Source organism: Gasterosteus aculeatus, chromosome X (assembly GCF_964276395.1).
Source record: "Gasterosteus aculeatus chromosome X, fGasAcu3.hap1.1, whole genome shotgun sequence".
In the NCBI taxonomy this organism is placed as follows: Eukaryota; Metazoa; Chordata; class Actinopteri; order Perciformes; family Gasterosteidae; genus Gasterosteus; species Gasterosteus aculeatus.
This window is the reverse complement of record NC_135698.1, coordinates 19,608,492-19,621,426: the sequence shown is the minus strand read 5'-3', so window position 1 is coordinate 19,621,426 and position 12,935 is coordinate 19,608,492. Positions and strand designations below refer to the sequence as shown.

General features: G+C 41.3%; 2 protein-coding genes across 2 annotated transcripts; one reads left to right on the top strand and one right to left on the bottom strand.

Moving 5' to 3' along the window:
• Positions 1 to 121: 121 nt before the first annotated feature.
• LOC120809700 (inter-alpha-trypsin inhibitor) lies at positions 122 to 3,685 on the bottom strand. The gene is made up of 6 exons (XM_040163704.2): positions 3,553 to 3,685; positions 2,332 to 2,523; positions 1,589 to 1,765; positions 1,456 to 1,500; positions 1,181 to 1,259; positions 122 to 1,065 (listed from the first exon to the last, which is right to left on the bottom strand). The coding sequence occupies exons 1-6, from the start codon at positions 3,617 to 3,619 to the stop codon at positions 972 to 974; spliced, it is 654 nt and encodes a 217-aa protein (XP_040019638.2). The 5' UTR covers positions 3,620 to 3,685; the 3' UTR covers positions 122 to 971.
• A 1,179-nt stretch (positions 3,686 to 4,864) lies between these two features.
• ca12 (carbonic anhydrase XII) lies at positions 4,865 to 12,271 on the top strand. Its single transcript, XM_040163790.2, has 9 exons — positions 4,865 to 5,123; positions 5,410 to 5,430; positions 7,048 to 7,227; positions 8,255 to 8,397; positions 9,905 to 10,000; positions 10,080 to 10,143; positions 10,337 to 10,494; positions 10,596 to 10,722; positions 11,289 to 12,271. Exons 1-9 carry the CDS (start codon positions 5,060 to 5,062, stop codon positions 11,933 to 11,935), a joined length of 1,500 nt encoding a protein of 499 aa, XP_040019724.2. The 5' UTR covers positions 4,865 to 5,059; the 3' UTR covers positions 11,936 to 12,271.
• Positions 12,272 to 12,935: the final 664 nt, after the last annotated feature.

The window sequence follows — 12,935 nt, the reverse complement described above, 5'->3', positions numbered from 1 at the left end:
GTTTTATTTACTGATGAACCTTTATTGAGGGACTGGAAATGTTAAAAGTCAGATTAGTGAGGACAATGATAATGTCTTTAACATCTTCAACTACTACAGTTTTTCCAAAATAACAAAGAGATTGTTATGCAAAACCGCTTTTATTTTGAAATACAAGGCATGAGCGTAAATATTTGAAAACAAAAGATTCACAAATGCTGATCCAGAAAACATAATAACAGAGAGGGCATGCGCTTCACAAAAACACCTCTAAATATATGTGTTGGGTTGAGAATTCAAGGCACGTTCCTTCAGATACTTTTCAGCAAATCTTTGAGCGAGGTGGTGAAGTTATATTCTGGAAAAACTAAGATGGTCACAAGACTACATCGTAAGACAGCATTGGGGTTATTTCGCATAAGCAGATGAGTACCTCATTTGGGAATAATGCAGTTCTGCTCCTGTTTGTTCTTGAGTGTGAGTAAATAAACATTGTGAGAAATGTCTGTCACAATTTCCAAATTGTTTCCTCCAGCGGATCCAACTATATTCTGTCTATCACAGCAAAGCAGCTGGAAATCATTCCAATAACAAATAGTTTGAACAAAGAAAACCATTGACAGTCTTCTTGGAAAAAAAACTTCAACGATTATTCATTTAATCATAATGGTTTCAGTCAAACAACCGATCAATCAATTCACAATTTTTTTGCCACTGTGGTTTCTTTTGATTACACTTTGATGTAAGATTTATTTAAATTACTCAATGAAAGTACAGTTTAAGGCCTCAAGGAATAACACAACTCAAGAAACATCACTCTGCACATGTTGTACGGGATACAAAAAAGGAATGTAAATGGATTTTACATCAGTAAGTAAAAAAAAATCTAAATTCAACTGAAATGCGTTGATCAGTTATGTTTGGTATTAAGACTATTAGTGTTATAATACACAACCATGCTGATAAATGTCACCGTCCAGGTGACATGTTGTCTACGCCGATTCATTCATGTCCCCCATCTGAAGAGGTGCGCCAGACTGAGGTTCTTTACTTTTCGCTTGTGCCTTCGCTTTGGGATTCTTTTTCCTAAAAAAGAACCATAAATATCAATAAAAATACAGGAAAGTAGCCACTAAGTGTAAGTAATGTCATCGGATTTTAGAATTAATTCTTATATACAAGTAAAAAAAAGTAGTCTCACTTTGACTGAACGGTCAGGACGATCACAGTTACCAAGACTGCGACAACAATGATGCCAAGCAGAACTCCACAGACGATTGCTGTGGAAGAGCACAGTTGAGTAGGATTCATTTAACTAGATTGAACCCTTGAGCTATAAGACGTAATAGTTTCATGCAGCTAGTTTCAACTTGTTTGAGCCTGATGTAAAATGTTAAAAAAAACAAAAACAGTTTGGACTCAAAGAAACGCAACAGAAACAGGGATCTGTTCTGCTTGGTTTCGTTGACTACTGACCAATAGGAGTGTCCGGCTCCTCTTCCTCCTCTTCCACACCATCATCTAAGAACCCAAACAATTAACATCATCAAGACGGGATGACTTTTCAACAGGCGTAATTGACAGCAAACAGAGAGAGATTGGTGCTCACCGTGGATGCCAGAACAGGTGGTGTTGCAACTCAGTTGGTCAAAAAACCTGTTTCCGTTTCCGAAGCATCCAGTCCAGAGGAACTTCTTGCATTTGTCATGAACAGAATCGTAGTAGTATCTCAAAGACTTAGCATTGCATCCACCTTCGGCCTTTTTAAGGTGGCAAACGTTGGTCGCTGCGAAGAGAAAACATCATCCCCATCCGAGTAGTCATTACCAGTGTTGCAGTTTATAATTATTGTTAGTAAATATCTTTCAAAAACGCAAATATGATTGATTATGTATGACACTGTTTTTCTTCAGAATTAGATGATGAATCCTTTCTCAATCAATACACTAAAGCCATCTTTATCTGTCATAAGTTGTGCCAGTCTTCTGCCACTTGGGGGCGCATTGCTTACACTCTTGCTGACCAGTATCTTCTCTGCAGAAAATAAGTGATGAATTTATTTTTAGCAGTAATGGTATTGATATTGCATGGCCCTACTTAGACACAGTAATAGTTTGGTTGAGGCAGATCTCAAGAAGCCCTTCCTCTCATGGTACATCAGGCCATAAAACTCCCCCTCATTAGTCAGATTCATGTTCCAAAGTTCTTACAGCTAGGAGGAAGGACTGGGTTGATTAGACACATTTATGTTGCCTATAAAGTGGAATATATATTTAATATTATGCTGTGAATACTGAAAACAGAGCAGTGAATGAAGATAAATCACATTAATGTTCTTCAAAATCATCTCACCTTTCATCGGGTAGATCGTCTCTGCATTGACGGAACAGTTCCTTATGCACTCTCTTTCACTTTGAAACCGGTTGCCATTTCCTCCTTGGCCTTTGTAAAAGAAAGGATTGCACTGATCGCTGACGGGGTCATAAGACAAAGCAAAGATGAAGCTTGAACCTTCACCTGAATCAGCTGGCAACTGACAGAAAGCTGTTGGGTACAAAAGAACAACTGTTAGTTTGATGGATGCTGTTTGCAAAAGGTGATGCTCTGGTGTTGTGGTTTCAAAAAGTATATGCTACAGAGTAAGCAGGTGAGTTTAACATTGCGCAATTTCTGTATGATAGGTGTTTCACCTCATCAGCACATAACTAATGTTTAACTAATCTCTCCACCAGATACCCACTCCCTCTCTTTATGACAGCAATAAAGACTATCACCCAAGGTACATATTCAGTCTTCCCGCCCTTCATGGATTTCACAGAAGGGAAGTGGTTTCAAACGGTTGTTTAAAGAGTTTTTTAAACAAAAAATGCACTTGATTTTTGAGGGAATCTAACTTAGTAACTAACTGGCTATTACTAGGTGCTCAATATTTTGCCAGGCTGGGAGATGAGGTGAAGTTGCAGGTTGACATAGTGTCAGCTCGTCATGCTCAGGCTCAGACACAAATGATCTCAGTGTTTAAAAGTTTGGAATTGTCCAGTCAACAACATTTCCAGGAGAGTAAAAGTACAGTAAATCCCATCTGTTCTTTTTTTGGTCACATCTAAAGACAAACATTGTTCGCTTCAGTGGCTTGTTGCAACATGCGCATAAAGTCAGGAAAAAGGTCAAATATGATTATATTTTGCGAGAGATGCATTCTAGACTCATACATTGGACTGAAACATGTTTTTTTCTCCCATCAAGTCCATCAATTTTTGTTTGAACATCACAGTTCTGTACAATAACTCTGCCTAATCCATATTGTCTTCCGCCAATGTAACCGCCATGTTGCTCTGAAGAGACTGGAACTTTTTCTTTTAAATGAAAACTAATGAACATCATGTAAAGGATGAAGAAAATACAACTTTTTTATAACTGTGTAAAAACACAAAGCAAATATTTTGTAATCATTCGCTAAAGACGAGTTTGACCGACAGATTTTTTTCTCTTTTTTTCTCAAAAACTAACCATCTAGTCTGTAAAGATTTTTTTGTTACATTTTTACATTAAGAAGAAAACAATTTTAAGTACCTGGAGGATTTGAATGGCTGATGTAGACCGCAGCAAACGCAACCCCCCAGAACAGCAGGTGCTTCATCTTGCTGCCTGCCTTTGTTCAGTCTTGCCTGAAGTGAGTGAGGGTTGTAAACCAGTGGGCTGTGACAACCTTTGGAACGATATTTACCGTGACAACTGCAATCGAAACAAAAGATAACTGCAGGAAAAGATATCTTCCTCTTTATTATACAGAATAAACTAAAAGCGCAACATAATATGCAGCAGTTGGTTAATATTGCTATTGAGTGTTTAACACCGTACCTCTCATTTACAGGATTACTCCTGCTACAAAAAAGCAGCAAACACAAATTTGCATTGATTACATACTGACAAAGTTGTTACATTGTAGATTTGTGTTTTTGTCATTTTAATGACCAATATGCCTTTTGCATGAGAAATTAGACTAATGACTCAAACATTTTGAAGAGGACGTTTTGGAAAATGAAAACCCTCCTGCGGATACATCAGGGAATTATTTCATCCCTTATTTCAGCTTTCCAACATCACAGACTTTCATCTATAGTCCTCATTATAAACCAAATGCAAGTTAAAATAAAAGTTAGAAGTATCATGTTTTTGTAGGCATTATGTTTGTAATGTATACTTTATAACCGCAGATTCTTGGCCTCGTAATGTTTTCTTTGACATATAGTCCCAGGTTGTCTGATTGAACACCAAACCTTTTGGGCAGTTGAGTAGGAAAGAGGGAAGTGCCTTTTACAGTTTTACAACATTTTACAACCTATTGTGTTTTGAACGGCAAGCTTTTCATCAAGCAAGATGAGGCTAGGCAGCCAGGGGCAGCTTTGGTTTTGCTCTAAGAGGAATAATATATATTTATACTGTATATATAATCTCTTCACCAGATACCCACTCCCTTTTTTATGACAGCAATAAATTCAGTCTTCCCGCCCATCATAGATTATTATTTATATAATACTGTATGTGTATAATATATATATTATTATACTGAATTGCCTGCGACGGTGACAAAAATAAGAGTGTGTTTGATACCTTATTAAATCAACCTGGGTTGTTTGATGAAATGGATTCGATGGCCCCACCTAGAACACTGTCCCCCAGCTGCCACCACACACTTTCATAGTGGAGGCACACTCGTGCATGTGGACCTATTGTGCAGGTGCGTCTCGTCCTCACAACCGCCTCCTTATTTTTATCCTGCAGCTTCCCAGAATCAGCGGGTGCCACATCTCAGCGTTCCCAGCATCTTCCGTCCAGCCCGAAATGATGGGCGTCGCTTGGATGTGGTGTCGGTGCAGCTGCCACTCTCCGGTGACCCGATGACTCTGGAGGCTGGTTCTGTTGTTGCTATGACGTCGGCGTGCGCTACAATGGAGCTGGCGACACGAGTGGGTTATAAAAGCCGGGTGGAAGGCGCTCTGGTGCTCCGAGCTCCTTCCGTGCACCGGCTTGACATCAGGCTGCCCATGAGGGAGGGCTGTGCAGGGGGGGGATCAAGATGCACTTTCGGAGCTTCACACCCATCGTGTTGGTATTGATGACTTTACTGGCTTTGCTGCACGGTAAGATTTTGAATGCGTGGAGAAAGTTACCTCCGAGGCAGATAAGTACTTTGGATGCACTTTTAGTGATGCTTTTATTAGAAAGAAGGGAATATTTTGTCCATTTAGTGCTTTGCAAAAAAAAAAAGCCTTCATGGCATTTTAGCCACATGCATTGCACGTGCACTTTCTGCCTTTTTTTTCTATACATTTTTGTTTAAATTATAAAGTAACTATAATATATGTGGAGGTTTTTCATGGTTAAATTGACAGTGGGAGAAAACTATATGTTTTCTTACTCTTTCAGGAGCCAGATGGACGTACAGTGGTAAGTCCTATAATATTAACAATTGATTGTTTATTCCGTTTGATGCAAATCTCGGAACACCTTATTGTCAGAGAAAATGTTTATTTCCCCACAGAAGTGCTTTGACCTGAAAACACCACAAGACCAAAGAGATATGCGCAGCTTTCTGTGAAAAAAAACCCATGTGACCCTCAAAGACAACCTGTATGACATCATTCCTGTCACCTTATAAAACCAATGTTGAGTACAGACTCTGCAACGTCTGTGGCTTGATGCCTTTGTCACAAGCCTGAAGGTCTATGGGCAACCATGACTGTGTCATAGTGTCACTGCATCACCATTTAGAATATAGGCAATTTGAATGAAGTCAAAATGGAAAAGTTTGAGGATAACTATTGAGGAAAGCTATGTCTATATTAATGTATATATATTCATATTTGTATCTGTAAAAAAAGACAATAACCTCTAGTGTTATTCTGAGAGTAGCGTAGTAGATTTATTCTTCGGTTACAGTCAAACCAGCAAGCGGCCTTGTTATAGTAGTTAGGAGTCTTTAGCACTTATAACACTTACTGTTGTAGATGTCCCAGCTGAGACGCACAATAATATCTCTACCGTAACACAAACTAGTGAACCGTTGATGATGTTGATGGTGACCAAAGTTTTCTCACCCTGCTCATGTTTTCTTTTTCTTCCTTTTCCTAAACACTGATGTACTGTTGAACCATTGACTTATATAAATAGTTTCACCATGGAACTCCAAGGCCATTGTTAAAGGGAAAACAGGGTCTAATTAGAACAGCACATGATGTGGACACTGAGTAATTATGGCCATAAGAGTAACTTTCCTCCTTATAAAAGGCTGAGTTTGCCTACATTAAATTTAGCTTCAAACGAATATTCAGTGATTTAATAGCTTCACTTGATGCCCTTTGGCATGTCTCGTACGATCAATCCACATTTCTCTGGGAACTGACAGTCAGGGCGGGGGCAGGCCTCATGGTGCTTTTTGAGGAATTATGGATAAATAATGAATCAGTGGCAAATATGCAGAAGTGGTCTTTCTATTTTGCTACAATTATGTTCTTTGGGATTTGATAGAATCCATTCATTCTGAGTGAATGAAGTCTCATTCATATCTTTTCTCTTGTATCACCTGAGGTCACTCTGTAAACTGCATGACTCTATCGGGAAATGGGCAGTTTTCGATGTTCTGTGCTTTATGGAAACCCTTCATTTGGAGAGAGACGATGTTCTCACTGTGTCTTTCCACAAAGAACGGTCTGCTTCTCACTGTAGAAAGGGCCAAGAGCAAAGCCGCGGGCCTCTCCCACGCTGCCTCGTGTATAGACAATAATACTTCACTTTGATGGCTGATAAAATACCCAGTACGTCAAGATCGCTTTGGAGCCAATTCCCATTAAACTTCCTGCTGGGGCATGCTTTACACGTTTACTCTTTACAACAGAACCGTTTACGATTAAAATACCAAAAAACATGCAATGTGTCCCTACTGGTGTTCTGAGGTGAAACACACTTTTTGGATAAAGGATAAGAGTAGTTTGATGTGGGTTACATTACATGAGACATCTCCCAAAGGTGTTTTATTAATAACAATTTACATTGATGCTGTTACAGGGCCAGAAGGACAACACTACTGGCCAAAGCAATATCCATACTGTGGTGGAGCTTTCCAGTCTCCAATAGACCTCAAGCCGGGGCTGTTAAGGTTTGACCCGACTTTACGCCCCATCGAGATTCAAAACTGCAACCTGTCGCCAAATGAGCAGCTTACACTGGGAAATAATGGACATTCTGGTGAGTATAATTCAACAGCATTATCAACAAAATGACAAAAAGGTACGGTACGTCAAAATATATTGACATGTAACAGAACTGTGTAATAAATAAGCAATAATTTAAGCTGAAGTGGGATTTAGAAAATCAAAGTGATGTTCAGGTCAATGTATTCTTTGGCAATGATTCGACAAAAACCTTGAGCAGCTGTTCTCGCTGTTTAGGCCTAATTTTTGGGTCAACCTGTAGAAAATGATAGGAGGATCTTCTTTCTACATCTTCACCAGCAATTTTCCATAAGCACTCTCTTATTATGTTAGCTGCCGTGTCATGAGTCATCGGCCTCAACTGAGTCTGACGCGTCTCAACAACAGAAACCAGCTCAGGTTTAATGTCCATTTATATCCAAAACGCATAGCAATCAGAACATAGACAGCAATGCTCATGTGCCACAAACCAAAGTAAATATATGAATGACTTTGGCAGATGAATATGATTTTTCTACTGTGATATAGTTGATAAATTATTTGAATTTGTTTGGAGAAAACAAACAGTCTCAGTCAGATAAAAGTGGGATTGCTGACCCGTGGCACTGTTGTTTTTTGCTTTTTACATGTCACTTTTATATAGCTGCATATGAGAAATCTGTGGAAAGCTCAGTAGAGCTTATGTAATGTCTGCCCTGTGTTTGTGAGCATTCAGCTCCGTGCAAAGACTTAATGCTTATGTACGCATGCCCGGTGGGCCTCAACGCCACAAGCCGAGTGGCATCATAAGCATGACGGGTTTCTGTGATAAGCTGGCAGAGGCTGTTTCACTTGTCAACATTCGTCACACACTGACTAACTTTTGGAAAGGGTCCTGCGTCACTGTACCATGAAGTAAATGTAGCAAAAGCACATCTTAGAGGGGGGGGGGGGGGGACACTGACTCCCTCACTTCAGATCAAGTTGATGTGTGTGTCAAGTTGATCCCTCGGTTTTTAACTGAAGAAACCCTCCCCCTGCTCTGTCATGTGTGGTGGGGTCTCATGTCTGTTGATCCACAGTGCAAATATCCCTGCCGTCTGAGATGCACATCTCCAGCCTGCCTCACCGTTACTCTGCAGCTCAACTTCATCTGCACTGGGGCTCCTCCGCTAGAGTTGAAGGCTCTGAACACACGGTGAACAGTAAGCAGTATGCAGCCGAGGTGAACAACACTTGTTACACACTAATTGATGGAAAAAGGTGCTGGTTTAAAAGTTAATTCACACTAGTACAATTTGAGATGCTTGAACTTTACTTGAATGGTCTTTTATACTTTATACTTCATACTACTCCGCTCCATCTGACAGTTAATAGTCATTAAGACTAAGAAAATACCATCCAATAATATTAGTAATACTATAACCGATATATGGGGTGGTACTACGGTATTTCCATCAAACTTTCACATGACCACCATTTAAATCTATGTGACATGAAGGTGTGACATTTGCTTGGCAGAGGAATGAGAGAGACTGATTCTCTCCGAGGCTTAAAGACGTCGCTCCGCATCTGCATATTACATATATTACTGTTCCAGTTACTTAACACTGTGGGAGACCTTGAGTTGACATGTTCTTGACAGTCTGGAAGAACAATTGGATTATTGTATGAAACATTTTCTAAATAAAGAAACTCAGAATTTTTGTTCAGAGTGTTAAAAATCTTGACAGACTGTAAAGAGAACAATTTGCCTATTTCAGAAAGGCAAAGACATAATTCCAGCGTGAGTTCAGTGTGACAGTGGGGATTAGAGTACCAGACTATTATATGCTTTGGTTTTCAACCACCTCTGGAATGCGTCGCTGTCTGTGCCATTTTATGTGTCGAGTTTGCTCGATTTGACTTTGAAACTCAAAGTTAAGTTTAAAAATGAAATGAAACCCAAATGGTCAAAACATTGGTGCTCACGTACGTGCTGTGAATGGATGGGGTCCAGTCTAGATGCAGGACATGGTCAAACCCGACATCCCAACCCGCACACTCCGCTCGGCATCGGCCAATTGGCTCGTTCCTCCTCACTGAGAGCAAAACACTCGACGAGATCACGACTCTCTGCTGTCTCCTAAATGATGGAACGAGCTCTTTGATGCCATTAGGACCACAGAGAGCCTTCAAACAAAGACTCTACCTCGACTAAAACACTAAAATCGTATCACCTAAATTGTACTTATAATGGCTCTTATCTATAGCAAGTTGTAGATCGGCTTATTTAACGAATTTGCACTTTCTTGTTTCTTGTTCTTCTGAGTTTGAATCCTTATGGTTGAATGCACTTATTGTACGTCGCTTTGGATAAAAGCGTCAGCTAAATGACATGTAATGTAATGAGATGGTTACAACCTGCATACTTTTATGTGACCATCCCTTCGCTGACGGCATTGCGGCCACATGTAAGGTGCTGTGGTTTGACCTGAACCTCTGAGTGCACACGTTGAGAGCATGCATCTTCTCCAGCCTCTCCAGACCACAGCTACTTGATGACATGTTGTTTGCAGTGATGGAATGATGGAACATTGAACATTTCCCAGAAATAGTGCAATGTTTACCTTTTTCCCCCATGTTTCAACAAAGTCTGTAAATACAATTTTGTCTTAACATCCAAACATATGCAGATTGCATTGAATTTGTTCTTTCACTTGGTCTTGGCTCACGTCTCGTTTCTGTCACAGATGCACGTTGTGCACTTTAATTCAGACAAGTATGCCACTATGTCCATGGCTGTGGACAAATCTGACGGCCTGGCTGTGCTTGGTGTCCTGATTGAGGTGAGACGTTGAGGAAGAAATATGGCAACGTGTGAATGTCTTGTGGAGCAGAACCATCTGACTGTGTTTGTACTTACAGGTTGGAGAGTTCAATCCGGCCTTTGAAAAGTTTTTGAGGTTCATCAATGGTATTAAATACAAGAGTGAGTCTAAAATGATGATTTGCATTTTGTAGTTGTGAGTATGATCAGTGCACAATAGCAGCTGCGTTGGGGATGTACAGTCATTTTTCTCTCGGTTTTGGAACCAGAATCTTCTTCAAAGTCTTCACTAGTTCATCCATGTGGACATTCTGGATTTTATTCTGACAATTGTTAAATATTTACAAATGACCAGATCAGAAAGTGCAGGTGCCGGGATTCAACATCAGGGAACTGCTGCCTGCCCGCTTGGATGAATATTACCGCTACGACGGGTCACTGACGACACCCCCTTGCTATCCCAGTGTCCTGTGGACGGTGTTTCGAAATCACGTCACAATATCTCGCACGCAGGTGCTCCTACGTTTTTTTTTTTCTTCAGACATTTCAATACGCTTTTATTGTCATAAGCTTAATTTGTGTATAACGTGCTTTTGTTTTGTTGATCTCCGTAGTTTTTGGCCCTGGCAACATCCCTCTACTCTTCTAATGTCCAAGACTCTGCCCTTGTGTCTCTGAATGTAAACTACAGGAGAACACAACCACCCGACAACCGAGTTGTGCTGACTTCTTTCAAGCAGGGTAAGTACGGTGCTTTATTGTTTCAGCGGGAACGCAAAGGTCACACGAATGGCATAGACCCCCCCCCCCCCCTCTCTTTCCCCCCCGCACTGCATCGCTAAAGGACAGGTTGAAATGATGTATGTGCATACTTGGCTATCACACTTGTTTAATATCACCTGATTGGGATTGTGCTTTCGTTTCAATGTCTTTTAACACCCAACGAATCCACAGTCTCCTGTGACAAAACTGAACAAGTCTGCAACCCTTGGATTATTCTTTAAAGACTGCTTTCATGTGGCTGGCTGGTTTACCACAGTGTGTGGCATTTAGCTCCATATCATTTGGTATGAATGTGCATGTTTTCCTCTTTTTTCAAAGCTTCCCTGCTCAGAGCTGTGCTTTCCTAATGGCAGTGTGGAATCCTGTGCTTTTAGCTTTAATGAGCAACATTTATCAGGCGGTTTGCTGATGCTTTTAGTTCAGCACTGCATGCATGCTGGCCGTGAAGATCCAGTCGATCCGAGAAATATCCCCACAGGCTGGTTTTTTTTTAACAAGCTGCGATTGGATGTGTGTCGATGCAGGCAATGGACTGCAAGGTTCTCTCACAGTTGCATCTCCACTGAGGAGGAAGCAAATTGTTCAGCAGCTGATGGTCGGTGACTTGGCAGACCTGGCTGACGAAGGGCTCTATCAGCTCCTACCGAGTGGCTCAGAGAAGGTCCCCAGTAAGAAGAAAGACTTCAAGAACCAGGAGATTGAGACTCCGGCCAAATCCAAACAACAAACTCTGAATTCCCCCCTTTGGAGGAAGAGCCAAACCGACGGCCTTGTGGGAAAGTCGGGGCCGGCTGAAGACACTCTGTGCTTTGTTTCTCTGGAGCAGAGAGTCACCCTTCAGCAAAAACAGATTCATGCTGAGGATCAGCTGGTTCAGGCTCTCAGAGATGCAGCTTTCCCTGAGCTCAACCTCAAGAGCTACCTGGGCTGTAAGTCGGATTTAGCCCTCCCCACTATCAGACACATTCTCCACGGACGGCCTACAGACGAAGCCAATGAGTTGGAACACTCACTGAAAAGAGCCTTCGATAAGAGAAAGACATCCACAGCAATCAAGAAAAGTGTGCCAGGAACAAAGTACGGCGGTTTCAACACTGCTACTGTTTCCAGGAAACCACAGAGCCAGGGTCATCCACATCCTTGGCTTTTGCCAATGGAGTGGGAAGACTAGAGAGATTCCTGACGTAGCGGCCACTCAAATGATGTTGCAGTCTTCTGTTGTGGGCTCCGAAATGAAAGAGTCATTTACAAGCCCCACTCCGAAGTCATCATTATTTTTTGTTTCCAGCACGAGTACGTAATGATAATGTCATTTCTAACAGAAATAGTAGCATGAGCTTTAACATCTGTGCGCTATATAATAGTACACAAAATGTCTGGCATAGAATTTGCATCGGGTTCACCGAGCACAGTTCCTATAGTATCACCATCGTGGAGGTCGAGGTTGTTTAAAATGAAACAGTTGCTGTACAAGGGGGATTATTGGCAATAAAAGCTTTTTGCGATACATGGCGAATTTCTTTCCTGATGCATTTGCACATTTCACTGAGAACTTGCATTGAGATTATAGTCTTTTTCACAAACACAAAAGGCTGGAGTCTCTGCCAGCACGCACTGTGCAAAAATTAACACATTATATTATTATAGATGCTCAATCATATATGTTTAAGATTCTGAGATCCAGAAATCAGAGAAGGAATTGCATTTGCTCGAATCAAGTTTTAGAGCAGAGACCATATTCCGATGGAATAAGCCACATCGGCAATTTGGGCCAGGGGTTCAAAGTGGGGAGACCGCTGGTGGCTTCCACATTTCTTATTTCCCAGTCACAACACATCTGTAAAGTTTCTTGGGTTGGACCGTGCACTGCTTTAGCACGAGGAATGAACCCTTTTGGTTTGAGCACACGCACGCACAGACATTTCGTTTTTTGCACACAAAGTCGCAGCCACACAGGTCATAAGGCCTCCAGTCTGCCTGTGGTTCTAACAGCCACACAACCGTGCACAGCACAGCTGCAACCGTTGATCCGCTGTTGCGCGGGCGCATGTGGTGTCTACCCATAAAGCATTGTGGCTGCGGCCGCCGCTGCTTCTGTCAGCCCTAAAGTTTTGTGACTTACACCATCACACTCAAGAGGGAAGGCTCCATATGGCAGCGTCTGGAATAAA